Raw genomic sequence first — 23,307 nt, forward strand, 5'->3', positions numbered from 1 at the left:
TCGATCTACATGGATCTAAACCCTAACTTACTCTATTTTTCACACTGATTATGAATATGAACTTAGTTTTGCAAGATAAACGGTGAAACGTTGTAGATCTACGTTCGAAGTTACGGTTTCAAATCTTTTTCCAATCTTTTCAAAGTTTTTCGAAGGAAAAGGCTTCTAAGTCACCGATCTACTTTGATTCACCGTTTACTTGTGTTAATAGACCTTCGTTGAGATTTTTGCAATGAAAACAAGAAGGTTTTGTGAAGTTACCTGGTTTTAATCGGAGATTCGAACGAGAAGATGAAGGAAAAACTTCGTGAATCTTCTCTGAGCCTCTGGTAAGTTTGAACCGAAAATAAATCGGTGTTCTTCTCTTCTTCTTCACTGGTTCAATTTTGCTTCGATCTTTGTTCTTCTCACTTCTCTCAACTGTGATCGTACAAATTCGTCGTTTTGATGACGAATTTGTGCTTGAATTACAGTTATCTAAGTTCGATGATGAAGATTCACCTTCGAATCTCTGAGAACTGCGATGAATTCACTTAATTTTGCTTCAAATTCTTGTTCTGGAAATTTAGGGTTTGATGAATGTTCTTGGTGTTCTTGATGAATCTGGAAAAACGGTTATGATTTTGATTCTGAGGAGAAGAGAGAGAATTGGGAATTGTGTTTGTGTGATGTGGCGTGTTGTGAATGGAATTGTTGGCACTGTGCATTGATGATATGGCCCTTATATAGGCTGCCATGTGGACCTGTGACCCAATGAACTTGTGACACCTGTACTGGACTGTAACTAAATCGGCCTTGGGCTGTTTTGGGACCTAGGGACCTTCCTGCAATTATTGAAAATACAAGGACCAAAATGCAATAATAGAGAAAGGACTTAAAAACAAAATTACAAACATTTGAGGACTAAAATGTAAAACTGTCAAAGGACTAAAATGCAAATTTTAGAGACTCAGTGGACTGAAATAAAAAAGGACTAAAATGCAAATAATAAGACTTTAAGGACTAAAATGCAATTAAAATAAAATTGGGTAAAAAATGTAAATTGAAAACAACGTAAAGTGAAACCAATAAAAAACACAAAAAAGGACTAAAATGAACCAACTACACAAATGAGGTACTTCAAAGTAACCTCTCTCTGTCAAAATTTCATGTGAAATGACCAAAATGCCCCTAGGGACTAAACTGACTCTAAATGACTCAAATGCAATTTTTGAAATGGATTTTAACATGGAATTGAAACAAAAACTTATACAACAAATTGAAAGGACTCAGAGACAATTTTCAGGGACTAAAATGAGTTTGAATGCAGGAAATGACTAAAATGCCCTTTTTTATGAACTTTTGCAAATAACATTGAAATAAAATGCAGAGAACATGCAATTGATCAGAGACAATTTCAAATAACTTGATATGCAAGAAAAACATTTTGGATGGCCTTAAATGCAAGAAAACATAGACAAATATACGGTTGAAAAGATTTTTAAAGCAAAATTAGAAGATAAAGCAGAGTAAAATATCAGTGTAAACAATAACAAATTGGCAACCTTTCAATAGTAAGAGGTACATATCAGAGATGAAGGACATTTTGAACAAGTATTTTTAGGTCCAAAATTAGGGTATAACAGCTGCCCCTATTTAAGTTTCTTTGTCCAGAGGGTCAAGAGACGTAGTCCTTGATTTGACGGGACGAAGATACTTAAATATTAACATTTGCACTGTTTTTGGACATAAAAATACGCTCTCACATTTTCAAAAACATGAATGTCATGCAACATTTTGATTATGAATGCAAGACAAACAACTGGAGTCTACAGAGCATGTCATATCACTGGGGATCTAGGTAGACATTAACAGGGTAGACAAACCAGGGGACAAAAGATAGGTACAAGCTGCTCTTTGGAGCGAACTAGCCACTTGATCAAGTAACACAGACAAAAGATGGGTACAAGCTGTTCTTTGGATCGAACTTGCTACTTGACTGGGAATAGAAGTACAAGGCAGGTACAAGCTGTTCTTTGGATCGAACTTGCTACTTGACCAAAACATAGGCAAAAGACAGATACAAGCTGTTCTTTGGATCGAACTTGCCACTTGATCAATGCAGGCAGGTACAAACTGTTCTTTGGATCGAACTTGTGGTTTGACCGATAACAATACATAAGCAGGGTACAAACTGTTCTTTGGATCGAACTTGTCGTTTGACCGGAAACACAGGCATATAAGCAGGTACAAGCTGTTCTTTGGATCGAACTAGCCACTTGACATGGGAAGCTTGATTTAGCAAGATACAAATTGAGAGTAGATTGACATTGACCTGACTCGAAGATAGACATGACCATTATCGTTGGCCCAGAAGAAATTTTCACAAAGATTTAATCATAGACATCAAATTCGCGGGTAGAAACATGGCCAAGTAACGTTGGCTCACAAAAATTTCACAGGAGTTTTCACATAGACATAAACAGAGACTTTGGCAAAGACATTAACAGAGGCATTATCAGAGACATTGAATTGAAAATTGAGATTGAAAGAGACATAGGCATTGAATCGAATTGACAGTCGAGATAAAAAATGAAACATGTATATATGGTATAATAATATCATCAAATGTATGAGCACATAGAATGCATGATTATGCATGTATGAATGCTTGGAAATGCATGATTGGTTTACAATTTGGCAGGACAGTTTCACAGAGACAGACAAAACATTGGAAGATTGGGCACGTGGCGGCTCGTGCTATAACATATAAACACAGGAATCCTCTTTGGAGAGACCGTCGTTGAGAGACGTATCGAAACCATGGCTGAGGGCAATATATCACATCACATACACAAAACTTGCAGAAGAGGGAACCTTGGAAGATTCTTTTATACAGGTCGCCATTGCTAGGCGTGTCAGTGCTGGGTAAACATTGGATGTTCGCATCTGTGGTCAATGCTTTTATATCATTTTTCATTCTTTCATTCTTTCATTTTTCATTTTTCAATCCCATTTTTGCCTGAACCGCCCTTTCGGGTTTTCGATTCACCGGGAATAAATTCTTTTCATTGCCCCATTTTTGCCTGAATTGCCTTCATAGGTTGTCAATCAGCGGGGTGCTCATTTTTGCCTAAGCCGCCTTTTTGGGTTTTCGACTTAGCGAGCTTTTCATTTTCATTTTTCATTTTTCATTTCCATTCTGTTTTTTCATTCTTGCCATTGACCACAGATCATCCTGGGGAACAACCTGCTTGTAACATATATTGAAATAGACATTGACACCCATTTATTCATGCATGTTCCACTGGAATGTACCCTATTGCTCAGGTTTGCTTTCAAAATAGACAGAAAAAGGATTTTTCAATTTTCAAAGACGTTTGTTTCAGACATTGACATTATCAAATAGAAAGAAAATATTTTGTACATAGCTTTGAAACTAGGAAGAGAATAGAGTTTTAAACAAAAGTACAGGGCTCAAATTGATGTAGAAGAGTGAAGGTCAGCCAAAGACATAACCCCACGGATTTACAAAGCTTGGAAAATGGTAATTTTATTGGTTGGTGGTACATTGAACAAGATGACCGCTACATTTCATAGAAATTTTGAATTCACAAGTACAAAAGCTTCTGATGAAGACGATCATTGACAGCTGCAGATGTCCCAAAGGGGTGATGGTGATTTGCCAGATATAGTTACTTGTCTTTCACTATCAATCTCATTTTTGCATGAACCGCCCTTTCGGGTTTTCGGCTCATCGAGTCGCTCATTTTTGCCTAAGTTGCGTACAATCTCAGCGAGCTTTTCATATTCATTTTTTTTTGTCCCTAACTTTTGCCTGGATCGCCCTTTCGGGTTTTCGATCCACCGGGAAGCGCATTTTTGCCTAGGCCGCCCTTTCGGGTTTTCGACCTACCACGTTGTTCTTTTCATATTTTTAGACAAAGTATTTCTTGACTATATCGGCATTTACAGGATTCAGAAGTTCAACACCATCCATGTGTGTAAGGATCAAAGCACCACCAGAGAAAGCCTTCTTGACAACATAAGGACCTTCATAATTAGGTGTCCACTTGCCCCTTGGGTCGGGTTGCTGACTTATCCTTCTTTTCAATACAAGTTCGCCTTCCTTGAATTCACGAGGCCGGACTTTCTTGTCAAAAGCATTCTTCATTCGCACTTGATACAACTGTCCATGAGCCATAGCGTCCATGCGTTTCTCTTCAATCAAATTCAACTGATCATACCGACTTTGACACCATTCAGCCTCAGTTAATTTTGTTTCCATGATCACTCGAAGAGACGGAATCTCCACTTCCAGAGGGAGAACTGCTTCCATGCCATACACCAGAGAGAAAGGTGTTGCCCCGGTTGAACTGCGCACTGTAGTACGGTAACCATGCAAGGCAAAAGGTAACATTTCATGCCAGTCTTTGTAAGTAGTAACCATCTTCTGAACAATCTTCTTGATATTCTTGTTAGCGGCCTCAACTGCACCATTCATCTGAGGTCTATAAGGAGAAGAGTTGTGATGTTCAATCTTGAATTCTTCACATAAAGCTTGCATCATGTTATTGTTCAGATTGGAACCATTGTCAGTGATGATCTTGCTGGGAACACCATATCGGCAGATGATGTTATTCTTGATAAACTTCACTACCACTTGCTTGATCACATTAGCATAGGAAGCAGCCTCAACCCACTTGGTGAAGTAATCAATCGCCACTAGAATGAAACGATGACCATTGGAAGCTTTCAGTTCAATTCTTCCGATCATGTCGATGCCCCGCATAGAGGAAGGCCATGGGGAAGAGATAACATTGAGGGTATGTGGTGGCACATGAATCTTGTCAGCATAGATTTGGCATTTGTGGCATCTCTTGGCATGTTTGTAGCAGTCACGCTCCATAGTCATCCAGTAATAGCCGGCTCTTAACAGTTTTCTTGACATAGTGTGACCCGTAGCATGGGTCCCAAAAGTACCGTCATGTACATCATGCATCAACTTCTCCGCTTCTCGCTCATCAACACATCTCAACAAGACCATGTCATAGTTCCTCTTGTATAGGATTTCTCTGTCCAGAAGGAATCTACTAGCCCATCTCCTCAGGGTCTTTTTATCCCTATTGGAAGCACCAGGTGGATATTCATGATTCTGCAAGAATTGTTTGATGTTATAATACCAAGGTTTTCTATTATTCATATCTTCATCAGCCTGATCTGGCATATTTTCAATAGTAAACATGTGAGCGGGTCTATCAAGATGCTGCACCTTGATTATGGGCACGTCGTTCCAGTGATTCACACGAAACATGGAAGACAAAGTAGCAAGAGCATCAGCCATCTGGTTTTCATCCCGAGGGATATGGTGTAGCTCAACCTTTGTAAAGTATGTCAACAGACGTCATGCATAGTCACGGTAAGGGATCAGCTTCTCATGATGAGTCTCCCATTCACCTTTTATCTGATTAATAACAAGTGCAGAATCTCCATAGATGTCAAAGTGCTTAATTCTCATATCAATGGCTTTTTCAATGCCCAGGGTGCATGCTTCATATTCAGCCACGTTGTTCGTGCATTCAAAAGTTATTCGTGCAGTGAAAGGAATGTGGTGCCCCTGCGGAGTTACAATAATGGCGCCAATCCATTTACCATAAGCATTGACAGCACCATCAAATACCAATCCCCATTTGCTATTGGGATCCGGCCCTTCATTGATCAGTGGTTCTTCACAGTCTTTTGCTTTCAGATACATAATCTCTTCATCAGGGAAATCAAACTTAATCGGCTGGTAATCATCAAGAGGTTGACAAGCAAGATGCTCAGCAAGGATACTTCCTTTGATTGCTTTTTGAGCTTTATACACGATATCATATTCAGATAACAACATCTGCCAGCGTGCAATCTTTCCAGTAACAGCAGGCTTTTCAAAGATGTACTTGATTGGATCCATTCGGGATATCAACCAAGTTGTATGATTCACCATATAATGACGCAAGCGTTTGGCAGCCCAAGCTAAAGCACAACAAGTCTTTTCAAGCATTGTATACCGAGTCTCACAGTCGGTGAATTTCTTGCTCATATAATAGATAGCATGTTCTTTCTTTCCAGTCTCGTCTTGTTGACCGAGAACACAACCCACGGACTCATCTAACACTGACAGGTACATAATCAAAGGCCTTCCTTCCACTGGCGGGACAAGGATAGGTGGTTCCAACAAGTATTCTTTAATGCTATCAAAAGCTTCCTGGCATTCATCATTCCATACAACAAGCTGATTCTTTCTGAGCAATTCGAAAATTGGTCCACAGGTAGTGGTCATGTGAGATATAAATCTTGAAATGTAATTCAGGCGCCCGAGGAAGCCTCTGACTTGCTTTTCAGTTTGGGGGGCCGGCATCTCTCTGATAGCTCGGACTTTGTCGGGATTGACTTCAATGCCTCTTTGACTGACAATGAAGCCTAGCAATTTTCCAGATCTTACACCAAATGTGCATTTGTTGGGGTTTAACCGCAGCTTGTACTTCCCCAATCTTTCAAACATCTTTTTCAGATACACAACATGCTGCTCTTCATCACTTGATTTCACAATCATGTCATCAACATATACTTCAATCTCTTTGTGAATCATATCATGGAACAAAGTAGTCATACCTCTTTGATATGTTACACCAGCATTTATCAAACCGAACGGCATCACTTTATAACAGAATGTTCCCCATGGAGTGATGAAAGACGTCTTTTCTCTATCTTCAGGTGACATTCGTATCTGGTTATAGCCAGAGAAACCATCCATAAAAGAGAACACTTTGGATTGAGCAGTACTGTCAACGAGCACATCAATATGGGGCAATGGGAAGTTATCTTTTGGACTGGCTTTATTCAAATCTCTGTAATCAACACACATTCGTACTTTCCCATCTTTCTTTGGCACCGGTACAATATTGGCAATCCACTCAGGATATTCAGCTGTCATGAGGAAACCCGCGTCAATTTGCTTTTGCACCTCAGCCTTGATCTTAAGAGCCATGTCTAGACGAGACCTTCTCAATTTCTATTTGACGGGAGGGCATTCAGGTTTCGTCGGTATACGATGCTCCACAATCTTGGGATCTAGACCTGGCATATCTTCATAGGACCATGCAAAGACATCTGGATAATCATGGAGAAGTTGAGTAATCTTCTTTTTCACTTCTGGCTCAAGTGCAGCACCAATTTTGATCTCTCGCTTGTTCTCTTCAGTACCCAGATTAATAAGCTCAATCTCTTCTTGGTGGGGCTGAATGGCTCTTCTTTCTTGCTCAAGCAGTCGAGTGATCTCATACGGTATCTCTTCGTCATCCTCCTCATCTTCGGCTTCGTATACAGGGAATTCAAAATTTGGAGGAACCGTAGGGTCACTGTGTTCAACGGGTTTATTATGGTTCAATCTGCATAATATGATTGGGATGATTTTAGAAAAATGTTTTTCATGCAGATTTTTGAAATTAATAAGAAAATACAGATGTTTTGGTTTTTTCTGGCATTACCATTATTTCCAAGAAAAAAGGCACTAAAAAGTAAAAAACAAAGAGTCGCGGAAAAGACGACAACTTTTATTGATAACGGCAATGCCGAAACAAACATGCCCTTACAAAGACATCACTTTCGCCTTGGGCAGAGCGAAAGGATTGTTATTTTGAAAACAAAGAAAAGCATGAGCAACAAGACACATTACATGGAAGCATGCATGACTAAAGGAACATCAATGGCCTCCTAATTTCTCACGGTGCCTCCTGGTACGACAAACGTAGGCACATAACTACTTTCAGCAGCATCTTCAGCAATAGCATTGATAAACCCAGGACTATAGAAAGTTCCTGTTGAAACGCCCGAGGTCGAGGAGAAGCCAAGGCCCTCTCTGCGCTTATTCTCCAAAACCTGTATCACTTTGCCCCAGCCAGCAGCTTTCCCTTCTTGAACAGCTTTCTGGGCGTCCTTCAATGAAGCCATAGTAGCACTACCTCTTCGGGGTTCCGCACCTTCAACAGTCAAGCCTTGAAATGACGTCCCTTCAGCGGACCCATTCCTCACAAACTTGAGCTTTTGATGCAGAGTGGAAGTTACTGCCCCAGCATCGTGAATCCACGGTCTTCCGAGGAGGCAGCTATAAGAAGCATTGATGCCCATGACCTGGAAAGTGATCTGGAATGTCTCAGGACCAATGGTAATTGCCAGATCTACTTCTCCAAGAACATCTTTACGAGATCCGTCAAAAGCCTTAACCAAATAACTACTTCCCCTTACAGAAATTCCATGATGACTCAGCTGTCTCAGTGTAGACTCCGGCATTACGTTTAAGGACGATCCAGTGTCCACCAACACATTGGATATCATGTCAGACTTACAGTGCACGGAGATATGCAAAGCTAAGTTGTGGTATTTCCCTGCTTCGGGGAGTTCGTCGTCACCAAACCCCAAGTTATTACAAGCAGTAATGTTACCCACTATTCCATTGAACTGATCCACGGAGACTTCATGATCAACATAGGCCTGTTCCAGCACTTTCATCAACACTTTCTTGTGAGCTTCTGAGCTTAGGAGTAAAGACAAGATGGATATTTTTGATGGAGTTTGCAGCAGCTGGTCTACAATCTTATAATCGCTCCTTTTAATAAGCCTCAAAATTTCGTCCAGATTAGACTCTTCAATAGACTGGTCGGATGGGCTGGCATTCTTGTCAACAGGAGGAGCAACTGGTGGAGTTACCGTGGCAGCAGGTGTAACAACCTTCTTTTGGAACAAGGGTGGACGGACCCTTCCACTTCTCAGAGTTGTAGTTTCTTCAGCAATGTTACCAACCGCAGTTGGGGATACCAGAGGCACTTCTACCCCATTCTCAATCATAGTGGCATCATACTTGTAAGGGATTGCCTTAGTGGAGGCATAAGATACCAGGCCAGGTAGCCTGATCACCAAAGGTTCAACATTCCTTGTCTGAGGCACACTCCCAGCAGGAGAATCATGAAATACTGGCACAATCATACAAACGTCACTAGCAACCAAATGCTTGTTGTCCATTAGACTCTGTATATCACTTTGTACGGTACAACAGCCCATAGGATTCTGAAGACACTCTGAACAGGAAGCATGATCGTGGTTAAACAAGGCGGCTTGGCAAAGCTTGACATGTAGTGGCACCAAAGGAGTAGCAACATTACGGACATCAAAAGCGGGGACTTCTCGAAAAACCCGAAATGTTTCAACTTTATCAAAAGCCTCAATCATGTTAACAGCTGCATGATCTGGAAGCGGGTTGTCAAGAACATGTGGAACACTATTTTCAAAAGTCAATCGTCCTCTGTCTACTAGATCCTTTACAACATACTTCAAAGCATAGCACCCTTCAACATCGTGGCCCTGAGCACCCTGATGGAATTCACATCTGAGATCCTGTCGGAACCTGGGAGGCAATGGCGTAGGTGGAGGCTTGCCTGGCCTGGTGACGCAATGCCCCTTAGCAAGTAGAGTTGGGAGCAGATCAGCATACCGCATTGGTATTGGTGGAAAATAAGGCCTGGGCCGAGGACCCTGTTGTTGTGGCTGTTGTTGTTGAGCAGGAGGATGCTGTTGTACCTGTTGGGCAATGGCATTAACGGGCACTGGTGGTTGACCCGGTGGCAGAGGATATTGCTGGTAGAATGGTGGGAAGAAGGGATGTTGAGAGTACTGCATATATTGGTAAGGTAGGGGTAACTGAGTAGCATTAATGGGAGCGACAGCAACTGTAGACTGATTACCAGACACCATCCCTACTTCGGATTCCTTCTTCTTATGGTGGCCGTTACCATATTTCTTTGGCGCACTAACTGAGGACTCACCTTTTTCAAGAACAATGATGCCTTCTCTAACAGCCTCCTCTAGACGAGTTCCCATGGTAACCATGTCGGAGAAATTATTTGGTGCTGAGACTATCATTCTTTCAACATATTCCTTTTTCAAAGTTTTCAAGAATGTATGTGTCAGTTCTTCCTCATTGAGCCGAGGAGAAACACGGGCAGCTGCACCTCTCCATCTCTGAGCATATTCACGGAAGGTTTCATCTGACTTCTGAGACAAAGACTTAAGAGAATCCCTATTCGGCTTCAAGCGGGTGTTAAACTCGTAATGATTTTCAAAAGCAGCAGCGAGTTCTTCAAAAGTATGGATATTGTCTTTGCTCAAACCAGTGTACCAGTCTGTCGCATCTTCCATCAAGCTATCCAGGAAGCAGTGGATCTTCAGCGCATCATTATCTGCGTAGTTGGCCATCTTTCGGACGTACCGAATAACATGGCTGTGTGGACAAGAGGATCCATTGTATTTGTCAAAATCTGGCACTTTGAACTTCTTAGGAACCTCAAATCGGGATACCAGGCATAGATCACGAGCCTTAGCAGAAACACCGTTCCCACGGCTAGCTTTGACCTCACGGAGCTCGCCAGCTAGCTCGCTTAACTGTTCTCTCATAGCCTCCATTATAGAGTCATGTCCACGCGGAGTATCAACATCGATTACCTGTCGCACAGTGTGTACAACAGGATCGGTAACAACAGTAGTCACTTGAGGCATAGATGTAGAAGCAAAAGTTGTCACAGGAATCTGTCCTTGATTGCCAATACCAGAAATACCAGCCGCAGTATTAGGAGCATAGAAAGCTGAGAGTCCGTAAGGGCGCCCATTGGGCATAACAAACCGAGCATCAGAAGCCACAGTGGATAATGGGATGGATGGAATCATTTCGGTAGTAACCGGAACAGACGTGACCGGTTGTTCTTGTGCAGCCATCAGAGTAGACATAGCGTCATGAGCCTTAGCCAAGTCTTCTTTCATAGCAGCCAATTCGGCACGGAGCTGAGCATTCTCCTCTTCAAAGTTAGCCATGTTTCTTCTCTTGTACAATCTTGTCTAATGAATTCTAGCTGGTTGGTAAGCCTTGCGTGCACGAGCCACCTTTCAGACTGCGGCGGGAAAACCAGGAAGCAATGAGCACGAGGGAGGTTTTTTGTGACCAATGAATGCATATGATGCATGAGATGTATAAATGCATATGCAAAAGACTCTTTTTGTGTTATCGAAGGGTTTTAGACAAATTAGAAATTTGTAAACATTACTAAACAACTGAAACATCATAACTAGACGACACAATCAAACATCACAAGGTCTTACAAGATAGTTCCCTTTGAAATGCTAAGTCAAGGGATAGACTTTGAAATGTAAAACAACAATAACAACTGGAAACAACAACAGGAAACAGTAATCCTCAAGCATAGGAAGTGGAAGGATCATCCTCAAACTCAGACTCAGACTCGTAGCTGCAATATCGGGCATAGAAGTCACGGGCACCCCTAACCCTCTGATGAGTCATTAATTAGTCTGTTTTATTGCATTATTTAGTTTAGTTTTATTAAAGATTTAGTTTTATTTTATTGCATTTTATTTCCTTTTAGAATATTTTACTTTAAATTGTTTTTTATTATATTTTAGGAACGAATATATGGTGGAAGGTGTCTTGGCGCAAAAGAAAGAGGACTGGAGCAAATACGGTGCAGAAATACAAAGATACGGGACAAAAATATGTTCCCACCAAGTCAGAACCTTGGCACGGCCAGTGCAAACATGTGGCACGGCCGTGCCACCCTCCAGGCCAACTTTTGCTGCTTTTCTTCAAGCCCAAGTTACCCTGTTGCAGCTTTACTGTTTTGCCCTTTTAGTTGCTTAGTTTCTAAGTCGATTGTAAAGCTATAAATAGAGTAGCTCTCCACCATAAACAGACACCTTACTTTTCCTTAGAATATTTCAAGTATTATTTCAATAAAGTCTTTTATTTTATTTACCTTCCTTCGCAATTTATTTTATTGTCTTCTCTCTTCTTCCCCCATGTCTACGATGATCATGAGTGAGTAGACTTCTTTGTCTTGGGATTGTTGGGAAGTCTAATGACATAATCCTAACGAACCAAGCTTTAACCCTAATTCTATGTAGCCGTAATTTCTAATTTGGATTCACCGTTTTAACATGAATTAACAATTATCAAACTGTGGAAGCGAAAGCGGAGGGTTTGATAATTGTTAATCCATCATCCCAAACATCAATTCATAAAGCGAGAGCGGAGCTTTGATGTTGGAACAAGTGAATCTAGACAATAATTGCAAGACAGTGAAATAGTCCTTGCAATTATTGAGACATATGTAGTTTCAATCCTTATAAGCATCTTCTAGTAATCAAGTCAGCGAAATAGGCTTGGTTACTAGAAGTAAACTCTCACCGGACTTTCATCGGAAAGGTGAGGGGCTAAAGGGAAACCGGTCTTAAGAAATTACGGTGTAAACTATGGAATTAGAAGTTAAAGTCTTGTCTAGTGAAAGATTTGTTATTATGACAAACCAATAATCCCAAGGCTCCTTTATTATTATTGTATTTATCTTCAGCAATCAAAACCTCCTTTTACTAAACTTTCTCCTCCTCTAATCATTCTTTTAAAGTTAATTGAATTAAACAACTCCCTAGCAGAACGATACTCTTCTTACTACTATTACTTCGATAGGTCGTGCACTTGCGGTTTGGCCCTATCAAGTTTTTGGCGCCGTTGCCGGGGAGTTGTTGTAATTTGATTAACTTTTTAATAGTGATTAGACTGAAATATATATATATATATATATATATATATCTTTTTCCTTATTTTATTTTACTTCATATAAAAAAAAAATCTTTCTCTTTATTTTATTTTATTTTATATATAAAAAAAAGAAAAAATCTTTTTGTTTATTCTTTCTTTTTCTATTTCTTCTTTTGCCTTTAACTTCTTGGGAAGATAATAACGATATGGCTAAGGAATGCACTCTCATAGAGTATGCAATCCCATCTTCAATTGAGTCATACGATGTTATTGTGTACCCAACGGTTGACGACAATTATGAAATAGAACCTGCACTTATTGAGTTAGTGCAGCAAAATCAATTTTTCGGATCACCCACTGAGGATCCGAATTTTCATATTTCAACTTTTTTAAGACTCAGTGGAACCGTGAATGCAAACCAAGAGGTCGTAAGGCTGCACTACTTTCCTTTTTCCTTAGGGGGGAGAGCTAGTGCTTGGTTTAATTCATTGAAACTTGGTTCTATCACTTCATGGCATCAAATGAAGGAAACTTTTCTTGCCCGATTCTTCCCCTATTCTAAAACAGTTCAATTAAAGAATCGAATCACACAATTCACTCAAAAAGATGGAGAATCTCTTTACGATGTGTGGGAGCGTTTCAAAGAAATGCTTAGACTTTGTCCCCATCATGGTTTAAAGAACTGGCTTATTATTCACATTTTTTATAATGGTCTTTTGTATCCCACAAAGATTTATGTTGATGCAGCTGCAGGTGGAGCTTTGATGAACAAAACATACACAGAAGCATATGCTTTGATCGAGGACATGGCACAAAACCACTATCAGTGGACCTACGGAAGGGACACTACTAATGTTGCTCCTTCACCCTCTCAGAAAGAGGTAGGTATGTATGAAAATTCTTCCCTTGATCATCTAGCTGCTAAAGTTAACGCACTCTCACAAAAATTTGATAAAATAAATACTAGTGTTGTCACACCTGCCCCTGTATCACCTCTTTGTGAAGTTTGTGGTGTATTTGGCCATATTGGCATTGATTGCCAACTAGGTAGTGTTGTTAGAAGTCCTGAGCAAGTAAACTATGCTGAATATAATCAAGGGTTTAAAAATAACCAAAAAAAATTTCAAACCCCTCAAAATCTTTTTGGACAAGAAACAACACCACTCAGTTATGCAAACGGCCAAATAGTCCCTCAAAAATCCAGCTTGGAACTTTTTTTAGAAAATTTTCTTATAAATCAATCCGAGCAGCTCCAAGAGTTTAAAAACCAAACTGAATTTTTGAAGGACTCTCTTGCCAAACATACATTGAACGTAGACTCCATAGTTACTCACAGTAAGATGATAGAGACTCAGACTTCTCAAGTACCCCAACAGTTGGCTACTCCCCCTCAAACCTCTGAAGTCCTTCTAGGCCAAACCGAAACCAACCCCAAAGACCATATAAGTGCTATTATTTTTAGGGATGGTAACAAACTAGAGGACCCCGTTGTGAAAATTAAGAACAATGAAGGAGAGATAGGGAGTGATAAGCCTCAAAGTGAGAAAGCTATAGGAGAGAATGACAAGCCATTTGTTTCACCGTCTCATGAGCCTAAAATTCCTTTAACACAAGAGTTTGCTAAATCCAAGTTAGATGAGCAGTTTAGAAATTTTATTGAAATACTTCCAAACAAATTTCCAACTAAACTTAAGGATCCAGAGAGATTTTCCATACCTTGTGTCATAGGATATAAAAAATTTGAGAAAGCCATGTGTGATTTGGGAGAGCATGTTAGTTTGTTGCCATTATCCCTTAGTGAGAGATTAGGTATAGGATAGTTAAAACCACCTTCTAACCGTCAAGCTAGTGAATCTAAACAAGCGCTTCGTGGGAGGCAACCCACGCATTTAATTGCTTTATTTTGTTTGTTTTCCTTTGTTTTAAGTGTTTTGTAGGTAATTGTCCGAGTATGATTCGAGAAAAATTGAAAATTTTGAAGCCCCTATGTCCAGAAGGTTGGCACGGCCCGTGCTAAGGTTGGCACGGCCCGTGCTAAGGTTAGCACGGCCGTGCCAGATGATTCAACCAAAACCATGCCAAAACTCCAGTAAGTTGGCACGGCCGTGCCCGGTCCCTGCACTTCCTATAACACAAAATTTTTATTCTTCTTCCTTCATTCTCAAACACCAACCTCTCTCTACCTTCAAACTTCTCTCTAAAACCTCCATAACCATCAAACCTCAAACCTTCATATCTCCATCAAAACTCCACCAAACCAATTCAATTCTTCCACAAATCAATCACAAACTTCACTCAAAAACAACTTTCATCCACCCAAACTCATAATCCATCAAAACCCTATTCATTCAAAACCTAACCTAAAAACCACAAATTCACAACCAATCTTCATAACCAAACCCATAAACCTTACTAAACACAAACCCTACCCTTCACCAAAACTGAAAAGTCAACCCAAGGTCAAAGGAATGGCTTCAAGGAGAAGTGGCAAGGAACCAGCAAGATCTCAAGGAGGACCTCCCTCAAAGAAGCAAGCACAAGTCAAGAATCATGGGATCAAGTTTAAGGACAACTCACAAAGGGATAGGTATAAAATTCTAATCTTTAAACCCTTGCATCCTTCTCGATATCCTGATTCTCATACTTTGAATATGCTAGAGCTTAGAAATGATGTCTATAGGTTGATAGGAAGGCTAGGTTGGACTGATATGTTAGAACCTATGAGGGATTATGAGAATTTCACCTATGAATTTTTGAGTTCCATTGTTTTTACTAAAGATAGGTTGAATTATGATAACCCTAACCATAGAGTTTCCTTTAGGCTAATGAATATTGATTATGATATGTCTCTTCAGCACTTTTGTGATGCCTTAGGTTTTGCAAACGAGGGGTATATCCATGATTCTTGGGATCCTAGCCTTAAGCCGGTTGACTATCAACCCGCTGTCTTTTGGGAACGTATCACCGGCCTTAGCTCCTTTGTCACTAGCGCCAATAAAGCTAGCAACATTCACAACCCCGTACTTAGGTACCTTTAAAGGGTAATGGCTTGCACTATTTGGGGTAGGACGAAGTTAGGGAACTCTAGGACAGATGAACTCTTCATGATATGGGCTATGCTATATAACCACCCTGTGAATATTTGTTTCTACTTGCTTGATTATCTTTCCTATGTAGGTAATAGGTCTGACGGTAAGAGAGAGATAGTAGTAGGTGGTATCACTACATACACAACTAGGCAATTTGGAGTGGGTGAAGATGAGGGGATAAAACCAATTGAGGGAAACAATAGGCTTAACATAGACACCTTCATTGCTATGAACTTCATTAAACATCAACCGCCCATGCAATATTCACTCAAGCTCAATGTGTCTATTTTGATACTACTTCCTAACCCATCTCGAACTAGCATCGAGGTGGAAGCAAATTTGTTGTATGTTGATGATCACCAGGTACATGAAGAGCAAAATCTTAATGAAGGAGAAGGTGCTAACTTGCACCATGAGGGAGAGCACCATGACCAAGACACCGGTGAGCTAAATGACAATGAAAGATGGGCATGGATGCAAACTGAAATTGAGAGGATAATCACCGAGCAACAAAGGCAAGGTGTTGAATTATCGGGGCTAAGAAATGATGTCCAAAAGGGAAACCGCATGACACAAGAAAACAATGTGATGCTCCGCCGGATGATGCAACACCTACAACTCCAAGGTCCCCCTTATGGACCTCAATAGACATTGTGAGCTTTCCTCTTCCTCTCTTCCCTTCTCTCTTCTCTCTTTCTCCTACTTTTCTTCTACTCTTTCTTTCTTCTTCCTCTCTTTTAATTTCTTTTTCTTTGAATCATTGAGGACAATGCTTCCCCTAAGTGTGGGGGGGGCCTAATAAAGTGTCTAGAGTCGTAGTGTTCCCAAACTCCCTTGAACTTTATTCTTTTGTTTTGTTTTTTATAGCAAGAGGCATGATTAGTAGCCTGTTTTTAATGTAAAATATGGCATAAAAGTTTTGTGTTGTCTCTTCTTTAAAAGTTGTTTCTTGTACATGAAAGTAGTTTCTTGTGTTCATGCTATACCCACATCTTGTTTTATTGTGAAAAATCTCCAATGAGAAAAGCACTCAGTTGCAATCTTTGAGCAAGTGTATGAATAGGTATTTTAAGGAGCACGTTCTATCTTTAGTGTTAACTTAGACCCTTTAAAGTCTTAAGAGTAAAAGTAGTATAAGTTTGTGTGGGAAAAATCAATGTTCTTAATTGTTATATTCTTAAATTGTTAAAGTTATAATGGGGCGGGAGAATGGCACCAACATGTGGGGGAAAGGACAATCCCTAACTTCCTAATTGTGGTGGTGACTCCCTAATTTGAACTTATAATGAAACAAACTCATCAATGCTAGGGGGAAAGGACAATTACATCCAAAAAGACTTCCTACGCGGAGATGATAAAATTTTGCAGCACTACTTAGGGTGATTTTGAATCTAGGGGGAAAGGACAATTACATCCAAAAAGACTTCCTATGAGGATAGATAGCCCCTAAGCATCTGCAGCCCCTTTGAGCTTAATTGTTAATCTAATCTAATTTAATTTTAACTTAAATTCCCATCACTCTTATATGAAATGAAGAAAGGACTTTTCTCGGTTACTTTAGCATTAAGAATAGAACTTGTTCCTCATAATATCTGTCTTATACAGGAGCAAGAAAAAGGTTGGACTGCACACACACACTCACTTGAGACTTGATGTTGGGTTGAATAGGTTCACGAGGGATGTTTGAAATTTTGATTAGTGTAATTGAAGAAAAACCTTTCTTTTGAGACATGTGTTCTTAATAGTATTGCCATGATTAATCTTTTGTTGCTGCTATGTCCATTGCCTTTTGCTTGAGGACAAGCAAAGATTCAAGTGTGGGGGAGTTTGATGAGTCATTAATTAGTCTGTTTTATTGCATTATTTAGTTTAGTTTTATTAAAGATTTAGTTTTATTTTATTGCATTTTATTTCCTTTTAGAATATTTTACTTTAAATTGCTTTTTATTATATTTTAGGAACGAATATATGGTGGAAGGTGTCTTGGAGCAAAAGAAAGAGGACTGGAGCAAATACGGTGCAGAAATACAAAGATACGGGACAAAAATATGTTCCCACCAAGTCAGAACCTTGGCACGGCCAGTGCCAACATGTGGCACGGCCGTGCCACCCTCCAGGCCAACTTTTGCTGCTTTTCTTCAAGCCCAAGTTACCCTGTTGCAGCTTTACTGTTTTGCCCTTTTAGTTGCTTAGTTTCTATGTCGATTGTAAAGCTATAAATAGAGTAGCTCTCCACCATAAACAGACACCTTACTTTTCCTTAGAATATTTCAAGTATTATTTCAATAAAGTCTTTTATTTTATTTACCTTCCTTCACAATTTATTTTATTGTCTTCTCTCTTCTTCCCCCATGTCTACGATGATCATGAGTGAGTAGACTTCTTTGTCTTGGGATTGTTGGGAAGTCTAATGACATAATCCTAACGAACCAAGCTTTAACCCTAATTCTATGTAGCCGTAATTTCTAATTTGGATTCACCGTTTTAACATGAATTAACAATTATCAAACTGTGGAAGCGAAAGCGGAGGGTTTGATAATTGTTAATCCATCATCCCAAACATCAATTCATAAAGCGAGAGCGGAGCTTTGATGTTGGAACAAGTGAATCTAGACAATAATTGCAAGACAGTGAAATAGTCCTTGCAATTATTGAGACATATGTAGTTTCAATCCTTATAAGCATCTTCTAGTAATCAAGTCAGCGAAATAGGCTTGATTACTAGAAGTAAACTCTCACCGGACTTTCATCGGAAAGGTGAGGGGCTAAAGGGAAACCGGTCTTAAGAAATTACGGTGTAAACCATGGAATTAGAAGTTAAAGTCTTGTCTAGTGAAAGATTTGTTATTATGACAAACCAATAATATCCCAAGGCTCCTTTATTATTATTGTATTTATCTTCAGCAATCAAAACCTCCTTTTACTAAACTTTCTCCTCCTCTAATCATTCTTTTAAAGTTAATTGAATTAAACAACTCCCTAGTGGAACGATACTCTTCTTACTACTATTACTTCGATAGGCCGTGCACTTGCGGTTTGGCCCTATCACCCTCTTGGAATCCCTCATAAGCAACTTATTTTTTTCTTCAATTTCTTCTCTAGCCTTAGCCAACTCCCTCTTCAACGTCAAAACCTCATGAGTCTTCTGCTCATCTTTTCCGTCCAGAGTCATGATCAAATTCTCAGCCTCATAATATCTAGTCTTCCACTGATGCTTCTCTCGGCTCTCCATAGCTAGATGCTCCTGATACATCTCCTGAGTAGGCAGAGGTAGAGGCAAAGGCATGGTTGGAGTAGATGCGGACACATATCTCATGGCGGGGTAAGGCATGCCAATCTTCTCAGCCTGGTTTATTACCTATTGAGTATATGCCTCATGGGCAACACCGGATTTCACACCCATATGCTTCACATCTTTTTTCCGAATCTTAGACCAAGCCTCTATGAAGTCTTCTCTTATCCCTGTAGGAGCATTAGAGTAATGGAAGAAATAAGGAGATGTAGCAAGATAGATGGGCTTCTCTTTTATCGAGAAACTGAATTGTCGCAAGGCGAGCTCCGGGTTATAGTTGATTCCACCCCGGGTTCCAAGAAGAGGTACATTAAGAAACTTTCCACCACCGAAGATGATTTCTTTGACTCTAGCAGCAGGAGTGAGCCAAATCACTTCATTAGGGGTGAGAGCCATGATCCTCTGTGAGATAGTCCAATTCTCTGGATTATCATGGAAAGACTTCGGAAGGTGCGAAATAAACCACATATAGAGGAGAGGTACACAGCAAAGAATGTATCCACGACCCTTGCCAGATCGATCGTGAATAGCATGGTATGTGTCAGCCAACAAAGTAGGAACCGGATTCTTGGAACGGAAGATCATAATAGCATTCATATCCACGAAGTCATCAAGATTTGGAAAGAGGATAAGCCCATAGGTGAGTAGTGCAAGAATAGCCTCAAGAGTGTCCTGACAAGTAGTTTTGAGGTTGGCTTTTTCAAGTAGATACTTCGAAGTGAACCCTCGGATGTGAGCCTTAGTGACAAGATTCTTGGAGACATCAGTGGCCTTAAGATGAAGATCACGGGCAATAACCAAAGGGGTAGGAGGATGCTCAAGACCCGTGAAAGGTGTCCCCTTAGCAATAGATAAATCCATCAAGCAAGAATAAGCCTCGAGTGTGGGCACCAACTGAAAGTCGGGAAAAGTGAAGCACCGATAGTTCCGATCATAAAACTGCACTAGAGTGTGTACAAGCTTCTCATCCACATTAGTCCGGAGAAGAGTAAGTAAATCCCCGTAACGACGTCGGAAACCGGTTGGATCCTTGACCTTGAGTGCCAAATCTCTCAAACTAGCCAAATCCACTTCCTTGAACTTGAAGGACTTAGTCTTCCCCATTCCTACAATGTTTACAAATTCAATTTGTCTAAGCCCTTCGATAAATGCATGGGAAAAGTTTATGAATATATGCATGTATGCATGATCACATTCAAGTACGGAGAAAACATGGAGGGTTGAAGTTCAAAGTCAAGGAGTCATGGGCGGACACGGTGTCCTGTGAATCTAGGGCTCTGGATAATAGTAACCGGGTTCTAAAAAGTTCCCAAGTCGCAACCTCTCCAACGTATATCATGGTGCCACGAGACAAACACTCGCTCCATGATTATGCGTAAGAAGGTCTAACTTGAGTGTAGTATCGCGTGATGACTAAAACTCGAGACAACACTCAGTTTATCCTCCGCACTACATCCTAGAAATTGGCCATGGATGGGTTCGGTTATCTACGGTCCATAGCGTCATAGAACAATTAGAAGTAAAGTGCCTAAACGCGACAACACGCGCCGACAACATCACCCCCAAAATGCCTCAGCTATGTGGGATTGATCGCATAATCCAATACACGAGGCAACCCTCGGAATGAATTGTCGATTATATCCCCCCTAATTCCTAAGTTCACTCAGCCCGGGTGTAGGACTTTTGATATTCTCACCCCCACACGTTAGCAAGAATTTAAACATTTATTCACATAAGAAAGCAAGTAAAAAAAAGAAGCAAGTAAAAACAAAGCGCAAGCGTGAAAATAAAGACTAGGCGTAACTCTCGAATCTCCCCAGTGAAGTCGCCATCAGTTTTATCTTGGTTTTTCGGGTGTCAAACATTGATTAAGTTTGAATCTTTTTAACCTTTGATATCTCATTTTTCTTGGGAAGGGAAAAATAAGAAAAACCCTTGAGAATCGAGGTCCGGGAGTTGTTTTCGTCATGGGAAGGTGTTAGGCACCCATAACGACTATAGTATCCTATAGGAACCGTCTTTACTTTTCTACGCGCGCGCTTTATTTTTAAATGCTATTTGAAAGTGTTGTTTACACCTAAGGGTTTGCTAGGTTAAGAATTGGAGGGAGAAGAATGTGTTTGAATTTTTGTTTTATTGGAATTGGAAAAGTTTTGACTTCTTGCCTACATACCCTTTTAAGGGATCAAAATCCGTGTAGTTCTCTTCCAAAAAAATGTTTTTGTTTTTATTGGTTGATTTTAATTTTGAAAATAGAATTTTGAAGAATAAGAGAGAGAGGCCTCAAGGGCATAAGATTTGGAAGATGTGAGGTGGAGTTAGTTATTTTGCAAAAAAGTCTAAGTATGATTAAAATTCATTAAGGTTTTTGTTTAAGAAAATAAAGGGAAAATTCAATGGGATTTTGATCCCAAGGTTTCTTTGGAAAATTATTTGAGTGAAGTTGTTCATGTTTTTTGGAAAAAGAGAAGTTTCTAAGTATCGTGATTCCTAAGCATACATCTAAAGCATACATTTCCTAAACATAAATCTAAAGTATCCATGTGATGTGTGTGCATGTGTCGGTGCTTGTGTCGGTGTACATCATTAGAGTCCATTGTCCTTTACATAAGCCCTAGTTTACATGCTATGGTCTTACAAGAAATTAAAATTGCATGAAGTAAAATACACCACCCTAGGTTTTACATTCTAATTTTTGCATGAATTTAAATGGCAAGAAGTGAAATGGAGATGGGATGCTTATGAGATGTATGAAACATGAAGTAGAGGGTTAGTAGCATAAGGCAAAGAGTGGTAGAAAATATAAGCAAAAGAAATACTAGACACAATTGCAATATTAACAAGCAAGAAGCAAAAAACTTAATCAAAAAGGTAGTAAAATATGCCTAATATGCATCATAATGTCAAAGCAAGATCATGTCCCATAATCCTCATGTTATGACAAGTTTTTCAAAAGGTTTATTTCAGCCACAATATGAAAATTATAAAGCAATGTCAAGCTCTAAAAATTATGACTCATTATAAGCCTATTTTACAATTTACTCACATACTAAAGTATTCACATAACTTGTAAATCAAGCAACTCACAAATCAATTCATAACCAGTGGAGATTAGCACCAAACCAGGGACATATACATTGTAAATTCATATATCAAGCATCAATATATCATGGCAAAATTTTAGGATCAAGAACATGCAAAAATTTCACAAAAAAAATTAACAAAAAGTAACACAAAATCACAAGAGAACTCCACATATATTTTTATCAATTTTTGACATACCAAAATATCATAAGAAAACAAGTTTCCAGTATCAAAAATGATTGCAAGAAAGTCCCCAAGATTCTTAGAAATTTTTAACAAGATTTTTGACAAAAATGAAAAAAGAATTGTATTAACAAGGAACAAAATATTTCCTCCTATCTTTGATCAATGCTTAACATGTAAACACATCAAGATTCATCAAAAATATCAAGAAAATCATTGAACAATTTTTTAGGAATTTTTTTTAAAGGTTTTTTGGTAAAACAGAGGTGTAAATATCAAGAAGCAGTGTGGGAATATCACAAATATAGCAAGAAACGAAATCCAGGACAACAGAAGCCCAGGCCCAAGATCCTGGATGGATCTGGACTATCCAAACGCATCAGGAGCGTTGGATTGGTCCAGTTCCTCCTAACCCTAGATCTAACGGTGATGACGCAACCTAGAGGCTTATATAAGCCTCTCCTCAACGTTTTCTTCACTTTCCTCTCTTCTTTCTCTCTCTAACTTCTCTCCTAGTGAGAGAAGCTCTGCAACTCTCTCTTCTCCGATCATCTTTCACCGCCGGTTTCTGGAATGAAACGGCTGGAGAAGATGAAGATTCATCGGAATCTTCATCGTCACCGCCGTGAATTCCAAATTCCGGCAAGACCTAAACAACTTCGATCTACATGGATCTAAACCCTAACTTACTCTATTTTTCACACTGATTATGAATATGAACTTAGTTTTGCAAGATAAACTGTGAAACGTTGTAGATCTACGTTCGAAGTTACGGTTTCAAATCTTTTTCCAATCTTTTCAAAGTTTTTCGAAGGAAAAGGCTTCTAAGTCACCGATCTACTTTGATTCACCGTTTACTTGTGTTAATAGACCTTCGTTGAGATTTTTGCAATGAAAACAAGAAGTTTTTGTGAAGTTACCTGGTTTTAATCGGAGATTCGAACGAGAAGATGAAGGAAAAACTTTGTGAATCTTCTCTGAGCCTCTGGTAAGTTTGAACCGAAAATAAATCGGTGTTCTTCTCTTCTTCTTCTTCACTGGTT

At 39.6% G+C, this 23,307-nt stretch overlaps 1 protein-coding gene and 1 non-coding gene across 2 annotated transcripts; both read right to left on the minus strand.

Annotated features, from left to right (window-relative positions):
• Nucleotides 1-812: 812 nt before the first annotated feature.
• Nucleotides 813-10,881, minus strand: LOC146907243 (uncharacterized). Its single transcript, XM_085729061.1, has 2 exons — nt 8,215-10,881; nt 813-824 (listed from the first exon to the last, which is right to left on the minus strand). Exons 1-2 carry the CDS (start codon nt 10,879-10,881, stop codon nt 813-815), a joined length of 2,679 nt encoding a protein of 892 aa, XP_085585187.1.
• Nucleotides 10,882-13,186: 2,305 nt separating this feature from the next.
• LOC146907244 (small nucleolar RNA R71) lies at nt 13,187-13,292 on the minus strand. The gene has a single exon (XR_015020891.1). It is a non-coding gene; the product is annotated as a small nucleolar RNA R71 (small nucleolar RNA).
• Nucleotides 13,293-23,307: the final 10,015 nt, after the last annotated feature.

This window comes from Medicago sativa, chromosome 7, assembly GCF_051527215.1.
Source record: "Medicago sativa cultivar Bolivia chromosome 7, Bolivia_mono, whole genome shotgun sequence".
Classification (NCBI taxonomy): Eukaryota; Viridiplantae; Streptophyta; class Magnoliopsida; order Fabales; family Fabaceae; genus Medicago; species Medicago sativa.

Bases quoted from the DNA above. Each gene is read 5' to 3' on its own strand.
- LOC146907243 (XM_085729061.1), bottom strand. From the start codon at position 10,881: ATGGCTAACTTTGAAGAGGAGAATGCTCAGCTCCGTGCCGAATTGGCT.